At 36.0% G+C, this 20,194-nt stretch overlaps 1 protein-coding gene across 1 annotated transcript in view; it reads left to right on the top strand.

Moving 5' to 3' along the window:
• The window catches only part of LOC117964568 (protein diaphanous homolog 1-like), a 41,389-nt gene extending 21,443 nt beyond the window's left edge, over window positions 1-19,946 (top strand). The window contains exon 10 of the mRNA XM_058996148.1: window positions 14,812-19,946. Within this exon, the coding sequence (XP_058852131.1) occupies window positions 14,812-14,996 (185 nt within the window). The 3' untranslated portion in view covers window positions 14,997-19,946. The remainder of the gene's footprint in view (window positions 1-14,811) is intronic.
• The last annotated feature ends 248 nt before the right edge of the window (window positions 19,947-20,194 follow it).

The raw sequence follows: 20,194 nt of genomic DNA, 5'->3' as shown, positions 1-20,194 counted from the left end.
GGAATAATATGTATTGTTGCCAAATGTCTGTATTTATTCCAGATACGCACTGTGTAGCATTAACAGCAGTGACTACAAATGATTTAAAGAGTAACCACTACATAACCTCCACTTACCAATAAAGCTGGAACAAGTTGCTGGCCCTATTACCTTGGTACACAAGTCACGTATTTGTATGGAGACCTTGGCTAGGTTAGAGTTGATCGATGGGGACTGGTCCATGGAAGCAAGCAGGAAGATGTATTGTGTTTTGCAGTCAGGCAGGTAGGTCAAGGCAAACCAAGCATGTCTACCTTAACAGTCACCAACCCACATGCAAAGTACATGGCCTTCAATCATTTTGTTACTTTGCTTGCCAAAGAAGCATTGACCAAGAAGAAGAAGAGGAGGAGGGAGGGAGAATGTTGCCAAAAAAAAGAAGTCTACATTTTGATGGGATTGAACTAATTTACTTCACATAGAGTATGAATTGAGATGTGAGCTGTACAAACAGAAAAATACCTTCAAACTATATTGGTTAAAAAATAAATAAATCAGTCTCTAATTATTGGCAGACCTAAAGAGTAATTTGAATAATCATTGATTTGTAACACTGGGGTTTTCTGAAGTAGTCTGTGAATTGTGGAGATTATTATTTTAATATGATTTGTTTATTTAGCAGACGCCTTTCCCCAAGGCGACTAGGGTGAGACTAGGGTGTGTGAACTATGCATCAGCTGCAGAGTCACTTACAACAATGTCTCACCCAAAAGACAGAGCTCAAGGAAGTGACTTGCTTAAGGTCACACAGTGAATCAGTGGCTGAGCCGGGATTTGAACTGGGGACCTCCTGCTTCAAGCCGTTTTCTTTAACCACCGGACTACACAGCTGCTTATGTGCTACTGTAACATAATGTTTAATCAAATCATCTCGAAGAGAAAGGACTTCATTGTGCTTTTATTCAGTGCATCCGCTTTACTAATGATAACCATTATACTAAAAAAGAGACTTTTGAAATGCTGTGTTTTTAAAATTATAATTGTTCTTCCTTTTTGTTTCACTGTATACAGTATATCTTCCTAGGTTGTTAAACCACACTGCAGCTGTTCATTAGCTCATCTTTCTCAGATTTGAAGGTAGTTTTGTACCATAATTAGCACTTTTTTCAGTCTGCCTTCTAATTCTATCAGCCCTCTTATTCTTGGGAACTTTCACAACTTAAATAGGCAGCATCTGCTCTTTAATTCTATCTGCCTCGGATCTGGAAGCTGGATTGGTTACCCAAACACCTTCTGCTGTCTGGCACATTTGGATGGCATAGAGTTTCGTCCTGCTGAGGTACAAACATAAAGTCAGAGGTAGACATGAACTTTGTAAGGGGATAATCTTGACAGATCTGGAATTTAGACTAATCTGTCTGTCTGATCTTTTAACGCGCTCTGTGCAGTATTCTGTTAGTCATGGGAGAAGTATTGATTTAGATGTGGGGTGATCAGTTGTCAAGTTAAGAGACGATTAGAGTAGCAGACCCCACTTTGAAACCTGGATAAGAAAGCGATATGGAGTGGCTCAGGCTGGATTGTGATGTGGTATTAATAAAACAAATCTTGCCTGATTGCATACAGTAGAAAATGTGAGGTATGAAAAACTTGGTGAGGTATGAAAACATGCAGAATATTTCCTCATAACTTATCATAGTATCCAAGACCTGGGATTTCTATGTCTGCGGATGTCTATTTAATTACACGTGGAACAAATCAGAATTTAAACCAGATTACAATTAATATCCCATTTCATTTTAGCTATCAATCTACAAAACATCTTGCATTTCCCACAGCAAATTGCTATTGCTTTCTTAAAAAAAATAATACATAAATATCTGTGTAACTGTGAAGTTATCCAGAGTTTATCTTAATTAGAAAGCTGACTATTAACGTAATACTATCTAGCAACAGCACATTGAATCTTCATGTCGGCACTAACTAATACTTAAACTGGGGAAAAAATAGCTTTACGTGGGCATTGGATTGACACAGATGATGTCATATTAGAGATTTCCCCACATACCTTTCATTAGAGGCTTTAAGTCACAGTCAGAGGATTATTAAACAAAGGTAAATTCGTTTTGCCTTTTTATGCTGTTCAGCCCACACAGAACAAGTTATGACATACGCCGTGCAGCCCAGCCCAGCTCAGCGCTGCCTCCCTGCTGTCTCTCCATGGACTGCTTACTCTACATGCTGTTCAGATATTTTCCTAAACTGTGTGTGCTTGTACTTGCATGTCATTCTCTGACAACGCATTCACTTTTTAATGCCTGTCATTCTGGTTTTAAGTATTAGTCCCCAATATAAGACGGTGAAGTCTACCTTTTTAATGAAACAGTTTGTTAAGCAGTTGTCAAAAAGAGTGAGGGATTGATCAGTCAAAAGCAAGTCCAATGATAACTTAAAAAAAACTCAATCATAGTAAAACATTAACCAAAGTAAGTGTCCTTCATCGTTGTTTCTTAAAAGGTCATAAGCACATCTTATCCATGTGCTGGTGCTATTTTATCAATGTGGTCGGTGTGGGACTCACAATTGCAACCTTCCTGTAACAATATTCTATCTTATAATAAATGTACTCATTTACTAGAAGTTGTATCTACATAAGCTTCACCAGTTCATGGTTTGATTTGGTATTTGTAAGATTTTTGAGAGCTTACACTGCTGGAGGCGCCATTGTCTTTTTCATTAAACAAAAAAAATAGGTTACTGTTAAATAAATCAATAGAATATCTGGAATGCAAAAAAAAAACCACATATATTAACGAGACTGGAATGGCTTCAAAGGGAACATTAGCAACAAATGTCTATCCCCTTGATATTAGTATTCGTTTAAAAACGAGTAGTATTGATCTCTCCCACACCACAGCTTTCTCTGGCTGTCTTAGAACTTCCCTTCTCCTGTCTGATGTAGTGCTTAGAAACTGAATATTTAATGCCGTTCAGGTGATTAAATATGCAGGCACTGCGGAGAGGCTGTCAGGTTTGCTTTCTGTGGATAATTAAGGGCATGTGCTGTACGAAGGGAGCAAGGCATTCATTCACTGCTGGATCTAGAATAGGAATGGCAGTACATTTCCAGCTATGCTCTGGGTCAAAACTTTACTTCGCCAGGATCCTGCAGGGCATAAACCCTAGTGTGTAGCGTGAATCTGCTTTTGAGCTGAAAGATTAAAAAAAAGCAAATACATTATTTTGAATTACTCTAGGTACTTCTATTTCGTAACACAATCAAATTCTATACAGTATTTATTTAAGTAACATTTCCTTTTAAGACTTCTATTTTTGTAGGTAATTAAATTTACTTTTCCCAACTTCAACTAATCCTATTATCACTCAACCTTATATTTGCACATGCTTGCATAAACTAAGAAAGTAATCCAGTTTGTGATTTTGTGTGGCAGATTTGTTTATGCCCTTGGCCATTTCATTCGCAGTGGCACAGAATGTTTTTGGTTGTCAATATGTTGGTGGGTCCAGACAGTCAGTAGTTGTAGTGGTAGTAATGGTTTAGTATTTCTTTCTACTCTAGCTGTGAGTTGACCTAAAGGACCATGCCATTTCCAGTGTCCATTCATGTGTCCATTTTTTTTTTAAATTGAAAGTTTTTTAGGTATAAACAAAATTGTATCTTGATTGTATCAATTCTGAGGAAGGCATATGACATTTGAATCAGTAACTGGAATAGCATGATTTCATAAAAATGTACATTTCTATTAAGCTGTGGTAATTTAAGATATCAGAAAGGAGAAGTTTCAATATACTGCATTAACAAACAAGCACCTCTAGGTATGCAACTATTCTATATCAACTAATTTCTAAACACGCTTCTGTGTCTAACTAGACACTAACACACTCAGTTCTGTTAAACGAGGAACCCGAAAATGAATAAATATTTACAAAAAGCCAGCAGTCATCTTTTCTGAGTCTTTAATAAAACCTATCATCGAAATAAAAACTAAATGAAAGGAGGAAAATCTGGAAATGTAATTGGCTCCTGGGAGTAAAGTGAGCAGATGCTGTGAGTGATGTGTGCTCCCATACTGGTAGTTCAAATAGTTTGACGCTAGACCAGCGGCTAGGAAATTGTTTCAAGCTGCAGAATTGTTCGTCAAAAAAATTTCGAAAGTGTTCCATGTTTATAAAGATTGTATTCACTGTCGCTGGGGAATCATTAACTTTGCATTGAATAGCAACAGAGGATATATTTTTGTATGAATTTACTACACAACAGTGGTTTACAACTTCACCAAGGGAAGAATACTAAGCCATTAAATTGACACATACGAATGCCAAAATAATAATTATTTTCGTATTGGGGTATAAGCATCAATACAGTATGGGTTTATTTTCTTAAGAAGTAATTTTCTTGATTACTCATGCAAAAGAAAACACAAAACAAAGTGTTTGAAATTCTTCTTGGTTTCTGTATATTTTTTGAGTAAACATAGACTGGGGTGGTTCAGTTAGTTCAAACAGACTGCAACACTTTACCATCCATTGGCTTCATCTGGCATAACTTTAAACATCATTCCAGTATGTGTATGTGTGTATATATATATATATATATATATATATATATATATATATATATATATATATATATATAGTTTGAAAGGTATACAGCCAAAGTAGTTGGGCCACCAGATTTCTAGACTTTGAATGATTCAGTATTGGGGTAATATATAAGATCTGTGTGTTGTCATGCTTTGGAGAGTTTCTCTGATAGTGTTTGTGGCATCATCATGGCTAAGTGGACAAGGCTATATCTTAAAATAGTGATGTAGGGAGATGAGAAAGAATTTGTAGGACTTGTGGTACAGTTTCCAAGAAATTCAGTCCTCACTGAATATTTGAACCATATGAAACTAAAAATAAATCAAATAAAAAGCTTCCCATCCTAACTGTCTAGCCACAGTGTCCCACTAAACAGGGAGTCGCTCTGGGTTTGTGCGGTGTCTGCATTGTAATGAGCAGTCTATAACTCTGCATTAATGAACTTACATGTTCAGTGTAGTTTTTAAAGTACTGGTAGGGTAAAAACACTTTATTTAAAATAATCTATCACATTTTTAAATGTATTTAACGGTGTCATACCAGTGTGGAGTAGTGGTTAGGGCTCTGGACTCTTGACCGGAGGGTCGTGGGTTCAATCCCTGGTCTGGGACACTGCTGCTGTACCCTTGAGCAAGGTACTTTACCTAGATTGCGCCAGTAAAAACCCAGCTGTATAAAATGGGTAATTGTATGTAAAAAAATAATGTGATAACTTGTAACAATTGTAAGTCGCCCTGGATAAGGACGTCAGCTAAGAAATAAATATAATATAATAAAATAAGTGTTTAATTTGAGAACATAAACGCCACAGAGGGTATAAAGAAGCATTCTTTAACATTCGTTGACACCAGTTTATGAATTTGTTTATTTAATAAAGAATTGTTCATTGAGAGATTAATTTTAGTAACGTGTAAGTAACACTGTCCATCAAAACTGTTTAAATAATGCAATGTATTTTCCATTATATGCGATGTGAAAAGCTTCTATAGAAAAATACCAACAATAACTAACATTTCATATATGTAGTTAATATCGAAGCTTAAAAAAATAGTCTAAAAACTTGCAGGTTAACAGTACAAAACAGCACTAGAAGGATATTCGCCATAAGTACTTCTTTCTTCATTTTATATTAAAATCGTTTTTGCTGGTAACAGACACTAGTACAGATATTTCCTTGTATTATTTCACTAAGGCAATACTTTCTTTGCCCCAGATTTGAAAGCCCTTTCGCTCCCCATCCTCACTTGATGAATAACACTTATTCAACCTCTGGTAGCAGCAGCTGCTTTTCTGCTCTGCATCTTTTATTGGCTCTCGAAACTACTGTTTCAGCGCCAGCCATCAGACAATAAGACAGACCTGGGACAATAGGCCCAGCACAAGCCTTTTTGTTCCGCGTAAACTAAATAAAGTTAGCACACCAGACAACCCTAAAGTGAGACCCTGTGCCGCATCTGAATGAATGAACCCTAGGAGGCAGACAGGGAGATGGGCAACCATGAAACTCGTGGCTGGTTTGATCTTTGACTTCCATTTACAATCCCAGCAGATGGCTTCATTCTGAGTTATTTTGTGTGTTCTTAAAAAAAAAAAATAAAGGGAGAGGAATGATATAGGGGGCAACAGGCTGCCTTCTGCAGGGCTAATAATCCACAAAAGACATTGTTCCCTTGTAGCATGTGGTTTGTCTTGGTCAAACTGGGACGTCAGGCCACTGCTCAAGCTTTGTATTTTACAATAATGGGTTAGTGTGTGTGTCGCATGCAGCAGAATTATGCCAGTAACTTGTTGGAATAGTTAGAGGCAGCAACATGTGTTTGGACAAAAGTTTAAACCTTTTTGTTCTTCTTTTGACCACAAATATAACACAATAAGCCCATCTGCAGAATTATAAATGACCTGAATTGGAGGGCTGGTGAATTTAAAACCCATCCTGTTTGTGAGTATATTGGAATGCACTCAGATGTCAGTGGCTGTTAAAGTGAAGAGCAGTTACACTTTACAAACTGCTGAGGGTGCTGATGATCAGGAAACACTACCTTCTGAACAGTTTGCTGTTGGCTTTTATATTGTGTAAGACATACTTATATTAACATCAAAGGAAGTATACAATACAGAAATATATTTTTTTTGGTTAAGATTGACAATAGCCTCCCCTATTGTGGTTTCTAAACCACATCACACCATCCACCACATGTTTATCTGCCAGGCATCTACTTGCCTTTAGCATACAATGATATTTGCGTACCATGTTAGCTCCAGATTTTATTCATCTTGTAACTCTTAGTCCCTTTTGCTTTTGAAGTGGGGACAAATTATTACAGCTATAAAAAAAATTGTCCTGGAACTGCTTTATACAATTTTATAATATCCAGACTGTTTTGTGAGACCAACTTTATTTGTATTGCATGTTTTATTTACTGGAATAATAGACCAGAGAGTTCCTGGGCTGTTACTGTTTTGGTAAAAGAGTAACACACTCTTTAGTGTTCTGTTTTTAAAGTGATCATTCATAACATTCATGGTTACAAGTTTACATTTCAAGAGATGCTTCATATTGCTGAAACCAAATTGTTTTCTATAATGAAGTTAATAGTTTTTTGTCCTCTATGTATACACTTGCTGTCCATTTTGTTAGGGACCTCCCACAGTTTGCCTTGAACCCTTCATTTGATTCTACTGTGAGGCTGAATAAAGTCTTGTTTGTACCTGAAAATTGTTGCTAAAAAAGTTGAGGTTGTCAGGGTGCCTGTACTGGTTTATACTGTTTCACGGATCCATATAATGATGTATCATAATATATGCAGTTCTGCAAGATATTAGTATGAAAAACCTCATCCTTTAACATTGTTGAAATCAGATTAGTTTGAAAGGATTATCTCCCTTGTGTATTTTTGATGGAATTAAAAAGGTGCAAATGAGATGTTAGCAGCAGCTTGCTTATTAATAGCAGCAGGATTTTAAAGAAAAACACGTTTAAATTAATGTTACCTAACTTGCCTAGTGACAGAGCTCCTGTTTTTAACTAAATGGTACTGTTTTTTAAATGGGCCTTTCCATGCTAATCTGCCTCTATATGCTTTGGTTTTCTGCCGTTTGTGTTTTAAGCACACATAATCTAACATTTTCTTTTCTTTCTCTGTAGACTCCATGCTCTCCTTGTCAGAGTACAGTGAGGAAAACCTGGTAAACATTTTTTAGCGTGTGTTTGAGTGTGTGACTAATCCCATTTTATCCCAGACGACAAGAGTACCACTCTTAACCCTCACCTCTACCTCCAAAACAAAGCAATGCATTATCTGTAGCTGGATATGGTACAAAAGTACATTGACAAATCCTTGTTGTTAAAATGTGCCATTCTCTTCAAGTACCAGGGGCTGAAATAATAATAATAATAATAATAATAATAATAATAATAATAATAATAATAATAATAATAATAATAATGAAAGGGCAGTGACCTTATGCTATAATGATAAGACAGATGAATACCGAATTTTGAAATGCTTCTGTTTTAGTTGATATACATAATTGGATTTTGTTTTTATTTTTTAATCAAAATATTTATTTTATATTGTCATTGAATGCTTTGGAAAAGGAGGCAGCCCTTGAAATGTATTCACTGGTGTTTACTGAATATAATACTTTAATACGTGTGTGCTTTTTTTTTTTTTTTTTTTTTTTTTAAATGCATGCTTATTTTTTTGTTTTTTTTTGTCAGGGGTCAGTCCCCAAGATGCTTCTGTCTGAAGACTATATTGCTTGACTCGTATTGTGGTTTGGACCCACGAAACTGGTTCTGTGTGCTCAAGCTGTGAAAAATGACATTACTCATATAATACATAGCACCCTAGAAACCTGAAGGAATAACTTTTTAACATAGAAAGGGTTTGTTTGTTTTAGTGCTTCTATGTACAGGCTGCCATCTGCACACACATTCGTAATCGTGATTGGCTCTTCTATGTGATTTTATAATACCATGTAATCATTCTGAGTCAGATTCATTATTACAGACCTGCTTGTTTAACAGTGGTTTTCTCAAACAAAAGAAAACAAACATAAAGAGTTTCCATTCTCCTCTGTTGAAAAATATAAAAGATCAAAGCTGGTTCCGACTTACATGAAAATGACTGTACAGTTTTGTCTCTCAGTGATTCTGGGAGATGTCATAAAGTACATAACACAAAAATGTCTTTCCTTCCTAAAAATAGGTAATCGCTACATCCTTTTGTGTGCTGCTTTGATGTGGTAAAACAGCCATCCCATTCAGGGATGAAAGCCAGATTTAGCTTTTAAAATGTAAACCATTTTCAAAATAATTGCAAAGAAAAACAGGTGTGTGTTTTCATGTGACTATCAATGCACCAGACTTTTTTATATATATATATATATATATATATATATATATATATATATATACACACAAGTTTCAACTTAACTCTAGTAAACTAGTCAAGGGTTTTATTATTAGGCTTCTAATCTTGATGACCTTCAAAAGTTAGTCTTTATGGTGCCAATAAGGCCTTGATGGCAACAGGAATGGGTCGGCTTTAAAAACATGAAGGTTTTTGAAATAATGTTCCTCTTAAGGATTAACCTTCTCAAGAGGGTATGTTTTGAGGAAAATGTGAACTGGTTTAATCTCTACTAGGCTATAATTGGATGTTCCTGAACTAGCCTAACAATGAGTCAAGACCTGTGTAAGAAAATGTTCAATTAACCCTCACGCTTCAAAGGTACACCTTAAATGTGCCTTTAACTTTGAAAAACCCTTAATGATCTTCATTTCATGGGGGGTCGAGTAAACTGTTGTATTTGGAGTTCCAAGTGCATGTCAATCTAAAAAAGCCTACAGGAATCTCATAGTGAGCAAAGGAAACATAGTGGCTGCCTTTAAGATCATAGGGTTACAGTAAACTGGAAAGAGCTTAACCACAGATCACATTCACTGGGTTCATGGCCAAAGCTGTGGTATGCCCTTTTTTCCTGCTTTCTTTTCTGTAACTCCCCCTACTGGAAGAATTGAGAAGCCTGCTAATATGTGCTCCTGATTTACATTCATTTAGTAGTTTTGTCCTTTTGTATTGAAGAATTCCATAACCCAGTCACCAGTGGAAAGCTGAATTCCCCTTCACAGTTTATATATGTGTAAACTCACCCCCATGTATTGGATTTAGAGTTCTGAACTCATGATTAAAAGGGCTGGCATGACTTGCAAAATATTAAAATGTAAAATATATCTGCCACCATTATTGCACTATATAACATCCAACAATGGGGACATGATTATCAGAAATCAATCCTGCTCCATATAATATAACCAACTATAAGAAACAGTACACAGTGGTGATGATCTAGCTTTAATTTAGCCTAGGGTGAAATCTAGTAATTATAATGTCTTGTAGACTGCTGTGCCCTGACACACAGTTTTTGAGTAATGCTAATATATCTCATTTATTTTTAACATCACAATTACTTGTCTATCACCAAGATAGTTATTATTTAAGTGCATTAGACGTTGGATGTTGCTAGGGCTTGCTGTTGTTATTATTATTATTATTATTATTAGTAGTAGTAGTAGTAGTAGTAGTAGTGTCATTTAAACATATTGAGTAAACTGAGCAAGTTCTAAACAGCTGATTACTGTATTAGGTGCAAGCCCTATACATACACATATGTAACAAACTGGGGCTTTCAGCAAAAGTCACAATGCTATAGTTTTATTTGACCGAAATATTTAAAATGTACAAAAGCAGCTAAATTGGAGTAAAAAGATTAAAGGTGAATTTCTGACAACGGGCTAACCTGATGCCATTTTGGAAACTTCTGTGTGAACACTTGTAATGATCGATTGCTCTCATTAAGTAGAAGAGTGAGTTCCATGTCTTGTGTAGTAACTCGCTGGAATGCTTTTTAACTCTCTGAAATCAGCCGGGAATGGCAAGGTCAGCGCCTCCTTTTGATCATTATCCCACATGGCCCTCTTCAGAGGAAATGTAGTTTCTCAGGTCAGGGGTTGAAAACTAAAAACGGAATATACACAAGCATATAGAGCTGTATTCTTTTTAATGGCCTAAAATGAGTTTCAAATAACACCAGACATCCTATACGTGGGAGTCACCTTTTGACCTTACTCAGGAAGTAACTGTGGAGAGGACAAGAATAATCATCTTGTCCATTATATTTCCTTTTAATTGTCTGTTTCATCAGCTGCTTTCTGTTGCCATACAGATACAACAGCTTTTACACATAACAACCTATATTTACAGATGTACATAATTGCATCTAATAAAGAATAACATTTATGTGTGGCAACCAGACATTTCCTGTGGTAGCCCACTGAAATACCAGGCACAATATTTCATTGATCAACACCTACCTCCCACTAAAGATGCACAGCACACATTTCGGGGGTGTTTAAAAACAGCTCGCTCGTATTGAAACAAAACTGTCCTCTAAAGCAATCTAAAAAGCCTTGTCGTCATGTTATTGCACTTTGTGCTGTGCTCAGTGATTTCTCGTTTGTTCCCCACCTTCCTCCGTCTTCCCAGTTAGACTAGGTCTGGATTGCTTATTGGAAATCCATCATAGTAACTGGCTAGTTGCTGCCGTTTCAATGGAGCCTGTCTTTAGTGCCAAGTATTAAAAATCCACCCTTCTTGGCAAGAAAGGCAGATTGCATTGACATTCCTTAAGCTCTTAACTACGCAGACTTGTAGACAAAGTTTTATTTTCTTGTTGTAATAAACTGCTAGTCTTTCTGTGCTGTGATTGTGGAAGGTAAATATATAAGATTGTATTCATGTGATTTACATTCTTTATAGTTGCATTGTGATAAAGATTGAATATTGGTTTCCTCAACAGGAGTCCTCTAATTATGAGCATACCCACAGTAGTGTTTTAAGCATGTTACCTTAAACATCACTACATGCATAAGAGTTCATCCTAATTAAATGTGACCTGTATGCAAGATTGTGGTACAACTGGGGTTAAAGTTTAATGGATAATGTGTAATATACTGTAGATTTACAGTAAAGATGTGGTGTAAATTAGATGTAGATCCAGCTAAAGTGAAGTTGTAGGTATATGATTAAATGTATGCTTAACCAACACACAAAAGCCATGTACCATAATTGCCAATATATAAAGGTCAAATGTTTATACACCCACATCTTCTTAATTTGTGCAATGTCATCTGAACAGTGTGGACAAGTAGATACAATAATTATTGCTTGACATTCCTTACATTAGTTGTTTGTTTAACACGAATCAGTGTCTATTGTTATAAAGACAAGAGCAGGGTGACTCTGAATGGTGCGTTTTATATACTAGAAAACATGGTAATTACAGTTGACCAGTAGATATCTACATCTTTCTTTATCTAAAGAGAAACCATTTCCATTTGTAGAGTGCACTTTCAGTAACCAGCAAAGAATATTTAAGTAAAACATTTTAAAGTGGAAAAATGTTTCATATTTTCTTACTACTTCAATTCTGAAAATACATATATTTAGAAAGGCAAGTCATGGTCAGTGAAGGGTTAAAGCATCAAGCAGTCCCTGTCTGCAATTCCGCCTGACCTAAATAAGATGGCATCATATCCTCAGGGTCTCTTTCTGCGCAGCTTTATAGATCTGGTGCTGTTTTTCCACACAGGAAGGAGAGCTGCCTCTCTTTGTAAAAAGGCCTGATTAGGCGGAAGCTGTAGACAATGAATTGTTAGGGGTATGTTTATAATTAAACTGACCTGGGGTGTAGAATGGAGTAGCAGGGGAGGATGCATGCACCTACTATAGAAGCAGAAACTGCATCTGCTGAAAATAACAGGTTTTTGCCCATCAGTCTTCTACTAGGTTTGGTTTCTGCGTAGAAGAGACAGTATGTCTCTGTTATGTTGGCTTCAAGGGGGTGTTGTATCTGTGTACATTTATACAGATATGTAATGTGAGAGTACGGATTATCTTCAATACCAGAAATAAAATGAACTCCAGGTCAGTAGTGTTTCAAACCACAGTGGAGTAAGTACCAGAATTTGAGATTTTACTGTTGTCTAATGGGAGTCTGGCATTAGAGTGACATAATGTGGCTGTCACTGTATACATACATATGGGCGCGATAATTAGAAGCATTAATAATCAGAATCACGCTGCTCTGTTAAAAAAAAAAATCTTAAAACACTGGTTTAAATCAGCATGACCCTCTTTCGTGTTACTCCAAGTAGATAACTTCAGATATGTCCAATTCCATCAGGGGCAGCTGAGTGCTTTACACCCATTTCACGACATCTCCTTCATAGATTATGTGAGTCGAGTCAACACCTGCAATGCAGTGGTAGATAAGTCACTGCCTGTCACTCCTAAGGACACAGTTCTTTGTAAACAATCTTTTTTTTTTTCAGTGAGTTGTCTGCTTAATACTGAAGAATGCAGGCTCTCCCTCTTGCCCTTAATTCAGTACTAGGTGTTAATATTGTCCTTATTTTCTTTAATCCCTACATATGTATGAGGTTGAATGCAGTCAGCATCCTCCAATGATAAAAACAACCACCTTTTAATAAAGCTGTCTGCGTGCCCACATTCTTTGAGAAATTAGTAAACCCATTTGTGTTCTAAAGACATTCAAGATCTGGAGCCAGTGTATCTAGTGGTTAGTACTAGAAGCATGGGGATTGGCCTTTGAAATGTTTCTTTAGTGTGTTGTGTTGTAGTACCACTTTACATGGGGAAGATATAGCATGTTACATGTAGATGGCATATCTCCTTTCTAAACAACAGCCAAAACAACATGGGGAGCATGTGGGGCCCACATACTGGGAATGTCGCATGAATTAGTTTTGCAAAGGAGACAAAATAGTGCCGATTTCTGATCTCCCCCAGACTTGCCCCTTTTTTCAGTATTTTATTATTCTCTCTCAGTATAAACACCGCAATGGAAAATGAGTCAGAAGTTTCCAGATTACAGGTTTTGTTTTGTTTTGTTCCAGCTAGAACTGTCCCTTTTTTGCTTGGCTTTAATATGCTGCTGTTCTGTGTGGGATTTGCAAAGCAGAACTTTCTATTGAACTGAAGGAATTCCAAACCGTTTGTGTAATTTCATGGGTAGGATTGAAACAGCTTTACACAATGCTATTGCTCCTAGCCTGCTTTTCTTAACCCTATAGTTTAGGGCCTGTATTTTCCACAATGGGAAACGTACAGGCAAATCGCCCGCTCCATAGCAAATGTATGAAGTGGGCAATTTGCCCACAATGGGAAAACTTGGCCCAAAGTGTTCATTGAAGGCACACTGCTTTTCAACATACTGCGTTCTGGTAGAGGAAATTGCATTTGGTGCTTGTTAAACTGGTCAACAGTGTAGGTCGCTGCCTCTTTTAGAATGTATTGTTTAAAGTTTCATACACTTTGATTGCTTTAGTGCAGAAACTCCTCTTTTGAAATGCATTTGCATTGTGGTCTGATTTAAATAAATAAAGTATCAGTGCCAACACCTTGTTAAAAACGAAGGGACAGAATGTTGCACACAGGAAACAACTTATGGTTCTCATTCATTTCTCTTTCATCTCCAGCACAGCCCTCTAACATGATTGCCTCACTTTTTTTTCCATCTTTCACAATTACTTTTCAAAACCGTAACCAATCTTTTTACTAGTGAATAATGTATTTCTTTCTTTTGCAAAAGTTGGGCCACAGCATATGTATTTAACTCCCCCACTCCACTCCCTGATCCGATATTGGCTCAAAAAAAGCCACCTCTTTGTAATGCATCTGGCTTTTTAATAATTACACAGTCAGCAAGATTTGTGTTTTCCAGGAGATTGGGTGTTGCATGATTTATTGTTGCTGTTCCAGCAAAGGCTTTGTTGCCTGGTTATGCAAGTGTGATCTGGACACTGCAGAGACTGTTTCGCACTTATGTTCCTTTGGCCTGTTCCTTGCATGCTAATTACCCGCAGATTTTCTTTTCAGAAAACAGAAGGCAAAAGCGGCTGGCCTTGGCAAAGAGGGAGTAACAGAAGTGTTATCCAGAACCATATTATTTCCCCTTAGTTGCTTAAAAAGTATTTGAGAACTTGACTGCCTTGAAACCTTTAAGGACCTTTGCCGAGCCCCTGTAGGTGCCTGCTGCCCTCCCATGCAGTGTGACTTGTGCATGTTACAAAACTGACCTCGCAAAGTGCCAATTGAGTTTCTTAACAAGTTCTCAACCAATTTTCCTTTGTCATTCTAGCCAACAGAAAAGCTGGCAATGCTGTGACATCCCTCCTGGCCAAAGAGCTGATGCAGGAGGACGCGATATCTGCTGCACCGCTGAAAAAGAAGAAAGAAGAAAAGATTAAAGAGAAAACAATGGCTGAACCAGAACAGGAAGCACTCGAAGATATTTTAGAGGCTGCGCCTGCCAGATCAAGTTAATAATTAATCAATTGAGAATGAAGAACACAGATCATGACTGCAGCCTGAGTGAAATGACTAGTGTCACTCAAATATCAGTGTGGGTTGGTACCTGTAGTACAGGCTGTGGGTTCTTCTACAGGAGTTCTTTTTGAAGATGATCCATGGCATTCACTTGGTGAGGGACCATTTCTTCTCAGCATCCCACAGTTTATTTTTAGCACCAGTATCAATGCTGAACATTACTATTTACACTGGATTAGGGTTAACTTTAGTGGCGCCTAACATGCTTATACATACCATTAAAAAAAAAAAAATCAAATTTATATCTGTGCATATTCCAGACTTTACTGGATCTACAAACTTTCTGAGACTGCTATTGTCATACATAAATACTTTTTTTTTGTTTTTAAATCAGCATAGAAATTGAATATTTAAAATTATCTTTAATCTTACTGGTCAAATTAGATTGAAGACTGCAAGGGACAGTTTTGAGCAGATTGTGCTGGCTCACTATTTGGCTGAAAATGACTAAAACATTGTTTTGCAGGTTGCTGGTTTAAAAATACTGTAGGGTGCATTGTAAAGTAAATAGATGTAGTTATAACAAGTGCCAATCTGCCTTACATCTGCACATATTTCAACTAATACAATTCATCAAATGAAAAGGTGCTGATAAGAAAGTTCACTTCCACATCAATTGTTTTATAATGCATTTATACTTGTGTTTATTGTATTAATTTTATTTGTAGCTACCATAGTCTGGTACCTCTGTACCTTTCGGTACTTTTTTGTTTTGTATGTCGTCTTATCTTTTTATAAAGTAGTTTCTTAAACATATTTATACAAGCACTGGATAAATAAATATATATATATATATATATATATATATATATATATATATATATATATATATATATATTTACGTGTACTTCAGTCTTCTCAGTAAATTGCATACTTTCCTGTTGGTTTTTAGTCCGCTTCAGCCATAAGTTGACATGTTCACAATGTTGGGTATTTACTATACAGCTGTGAACATGTGGTTGGCACCCAAAACTGAGAAACATGCTGCATGAAGGAGGAGGAGCATAAACTAAGGCCTGAAGGTACACGTTTCATTTTGGGGGTCAGACTTGAAACAAGATTATGAAACAAAAACTTCTATTTGAAATAGAATTGATTTAAAGAGAAAAAAAATACATCTAGTATAAAAAATGTTTAAATAAAGTGAAAAACATGTTAATGGGATTCATATCTGGGGGGTTTCCAAAAAAATCCTTTCCATGTAAGGATATATAAAGACACCGAGCTTTGAGATTCATGTATTATATATTCATCTATACAACTTGGTATTCTGCTCAAATACTTAAATATACAAACCTTATCCAATTTGTCTTGAGTATATTTTTTTGTCAGCAAGGTGTGTGTGTCGTGTCATGTGTCCTCCCCCTCCCCACCTCCAGCTCCAATAATTTATTACTGATGTTGTTACCATGGGCGACTTAATTCCTATATTGCTGTTCTGGATTGCCAGTCACTTCATTTGTGCAAAGGATGGATGACTGTTGTCAGGAATACTACTGTGTTTTTTTTTTTTTTTTTTTTTTTTTTTTTTTTTAATATTTCAAACTAAATATTAATACGAAAGTGTGCAACTTGGACCATGAATTGCATCCCTTCTGTTGTAAGTTGGTGATAGACAAGAGCCTTGCTGCTTTTATCCTTTCCATTATTATTATCTTTTATAATGGTCAAAAGTGTTGCTGCAAGACTGCTTTTTTATGGTTGTTAGGAATGGAAGCAAGAGAATATCTGTTTGTAATATCTGAGAATGTTTCTCCCTCCGTGCTGTATGTGTTGTTTTTTTTTTTCCTTCTCCCCATCATTCTCATTGTTGCAGGAACATATGAAGGACAAAAATCTGCAAACCAGAAGCTTATTGGAGATTATCCAAAGGAAATACCATGCAAGATACACATTTTACAAGCTTGCAGAAAGAAAACAATAACTTTCTGGTTACTGTATGTATATGTTTGCAGGAGGCCAGGATATCAAATTCCTGTTATTCTGTTAACATGCGTTTGCAACACGGTTATTCTTTTTAGGTTATTTTTATCATCATCAGCTTGCAACACCAAATGACAACTTAGTAATAACCCTGCAACTGCAGCTTTTTCATATGAAGTCTTTTTTTGTAAAGAGGCATCTGTTTGTAAAGGATATCCTCATTTGCTGCACTTATGTTTATGTAACACTGCCACGTCAGGGGTTAAATTCATGGAACAAGAGGAGAAAAGGCAGGACGTGTTTCCTTTACACAGAGCTCGAGTTTGTCTCTAATTCATTAAGGAAGCACCTGGGCATGAGGCCCAAAAAAAAAAAAAAATGCGCTGTTTGCTTTTCATGACTCCTGCCGGAATTCTTTAAAAACAAAGTTCTCTTGTTTTCTTTAGAGCTTTCAAGACTTGGCAAACGGAGGGTGGTGTTCAGAACAGGAAGTAGATAGATGGCGCTATAAGACCACAAAATGTAACTTGCCTGTAGCTGGTCATTGCAACGCCCTCCAAACTTCCTGTTTCGTAATATCCTCCTGTGATTCTTTAGCAGGCCTTGCATTGGGCATACATTTAGGTTTTGTATTGGTAAGTTTATTACAGTGGCCAACAAGTAAATGACTAGATTTCTTGATATTCTGGTCTGTCACTCCCTTGGTAGTGATTTTAAAAAGTGACAACATTTGAACTATAACTAAACTAGATGTACGGTCATAAAAGAAGGATAGAAAAACATTTCCAAAACGAGCCCCCTGTAATCAGTGCTCATTTTATGTTCATAGTTATATAAATTAATATTGCACAACCATTTATTATCAATAATGATTAGAAATTATTGATCATTTCTAATGTAGAGAAAATGATCCAATATATAATATAAACCATATCCACCTGCTATGTGAAATATTTAATATAATGAGAAATTCTGAGAAAAACAGAACATTTTCCAGATATACTGTAGTGTTTCTAATACATTATTTTATTGTTGTATTGTATTAACATTCAAATGCCCTTTGCTGCTGATTTAAAAAAAAAAAAACACTTAAAAATGCTATGCAGCATTTGACTGTCAATGTATTGATAAGGCCTGCAGTGCTTTTGGAGTTGTGATCACATACCATACATCATGCACATGCAACAGATGTGTCCATACTACTACAGTTTAGTGCATTTGGTGCTGGTATTTGTAACTTTAATTCTACAATGTTTTATTGATGTACTGGTAACATCTAAAGCTGCAAAGTGATGTGTTTCTGGAAGCAATCTGTTTTGCATATTTTTTTTCTGAGACTTGTTGGGTGGCAAAGTCGTAATCTCTGCAATGATGTAATTGGACCTTAGGTGTCAGGAAACAATGGCAGAATCCAAATAATGCAGTGGAGAAGATATTTATTCATATAGTCATAGCTTTTAATATACAAATTGAGAGGGTAATAAGCAAGATTTGAATGCATTACTGCACAACCTACTTAAAGCAATGGCACCACATCTCAAAATAAATAATGGATATTTTAAAAAGTCCTCAGCGTTGGCAATTTATCATCATGGGTTTCCATAACCCTTGACCACTTAGAATGCATGTGGTCATTACACACAAGTAATACAAGAGCAAGAAATATATTCTGTGGGCCTTATCCACATACTAATATATCAATCCTGTACCATTCCACATAACTTGTTTTACAGTACAACCACTGAGTATTTTCTTATATGTTTTAAATAAAGCTTTTGCTATATATAAATAAACAAGTGTTGTAGTTTTAGATGCAAGGGCCATACAATCAGCTGTAAAACTACATTTTTTTTAATTTATTTTTTAAGTTTTTCTGCTAACATTTTATTGACTGTTACAGTTATTTTTGGATGTAAATGTAAACAAAAATGTTTTCTACTGCAGTGGTTCAACTACTGAATGAACATTATAGCTGTTTTAAAGGGCCTCTTCTTGTCTGCTGTACAAAGGTGGTTCCTTGCTGAGTTGCAGAGGGGATGAAGTAACTACTGTACTATTTTGACTTGCACCTTATATCACCCACAGGTCATTGCTGGAGAAAAATATGTTTCACCACAACTTGGTTTCTTTGACATATACTAACCCTAATAGTGCATTTACAGGGGTGATTATATTGTGGTAATGTATTCCACACATGACAACCCAGGCAGTCAAAACAACTTTTCGAACTATATGTGGTGGGGAAAAAAGCTTTGCAATTATAGAAATTAGAATTGCTCTGTATGACCACATTTTCTTTTCATTGGCGTAAGTCCATTTATTTTAGTTTGAGTGTTAAATAAAGAAAAGCATTAGCACATACAATAAAATTAGGTAATCCATTTTGAAGAGAGTGTTTCTTTATAAAGATATAATAATGGCTCCTGAGATTGTTATTCACAATCATAATGCCTTCAGTGTCTGCTGTACAGTATGTACCCTCATACTGTACAGATCAACATGTATAAGCATGTGTGTAGATCTTTACATACATCCTCAATAGTGACTCATGCACAGATGGAAAGCCATCACTTTGTTTCCATTGTCTGATTTGATGCTCAACTTTGAGAGGTTTAGCAGATACTTCATTAAGACACTGGAGCAGCACTAAGCTCTACCTGCTTGAATTGGATTGTACAGAGACCACTGTTAGATTACGTACAAACCAGTGGCAGTTTGTGGATACAGATTCATAACCTGGGGATTTGTAGAAAAGCAGATTTAATTTACCTTTAAAATAAAATTTAAATGACAAAGAGAACAATGTAAAATTCTAAATAAAACCTGGAAACTCAAGTGAAGGTGTTTTCAAAGAATTCTGCTAATGAGTCCAATGTGTTTTAGTATTCTAACCCTCTGTAAAAACAAGAGGTTATAATTTAAGTATGGTTTTTTTTTTTTTTTTTTTTTTTTTTTTTTTTGTTTACCTAACTCCAGAAGCAAGTTTACTTCAGTAAAGAATTTCTCCAGTGTGTAATTATTTAGGTTCTATATGTACATGACAGGGTTTTCTTTTTTGTACTTTACTGGCATTTTTTTTTAACCCAAAGATGGGCAGGCATATACACAAATGGTTTGGGTATCCATAGCTAGCCAGGAATAACACTTTTTTTTTTTTTTTTTTGCATTATATGGTATGTTTAATTGTGTACAAGGAGCTGTAAAATGAAAAT

The sequence above is a fragment of the Acipenser ruthenus genome, chromosome 22 (genome assembly GCF_902713425.1).
Source record: "Acipenser ruthenus chromosome 22, fAciRut3.2 maternal haplotype, whole genome shotgun sequence".
Classification (NCBI taxonomy): domain Eukaryota; kingdom Metazoa; phylum Chordata; class Actinopteri; order Acipenseriformes; family Acipenseridae; genus Acipenser; species Acipenser ruthenus.
The sequence above is the reverse complement of the archived record's forward strand: the minus strand, read 5'-3'. Positions and strand labels throughout refer to the sequence as shown.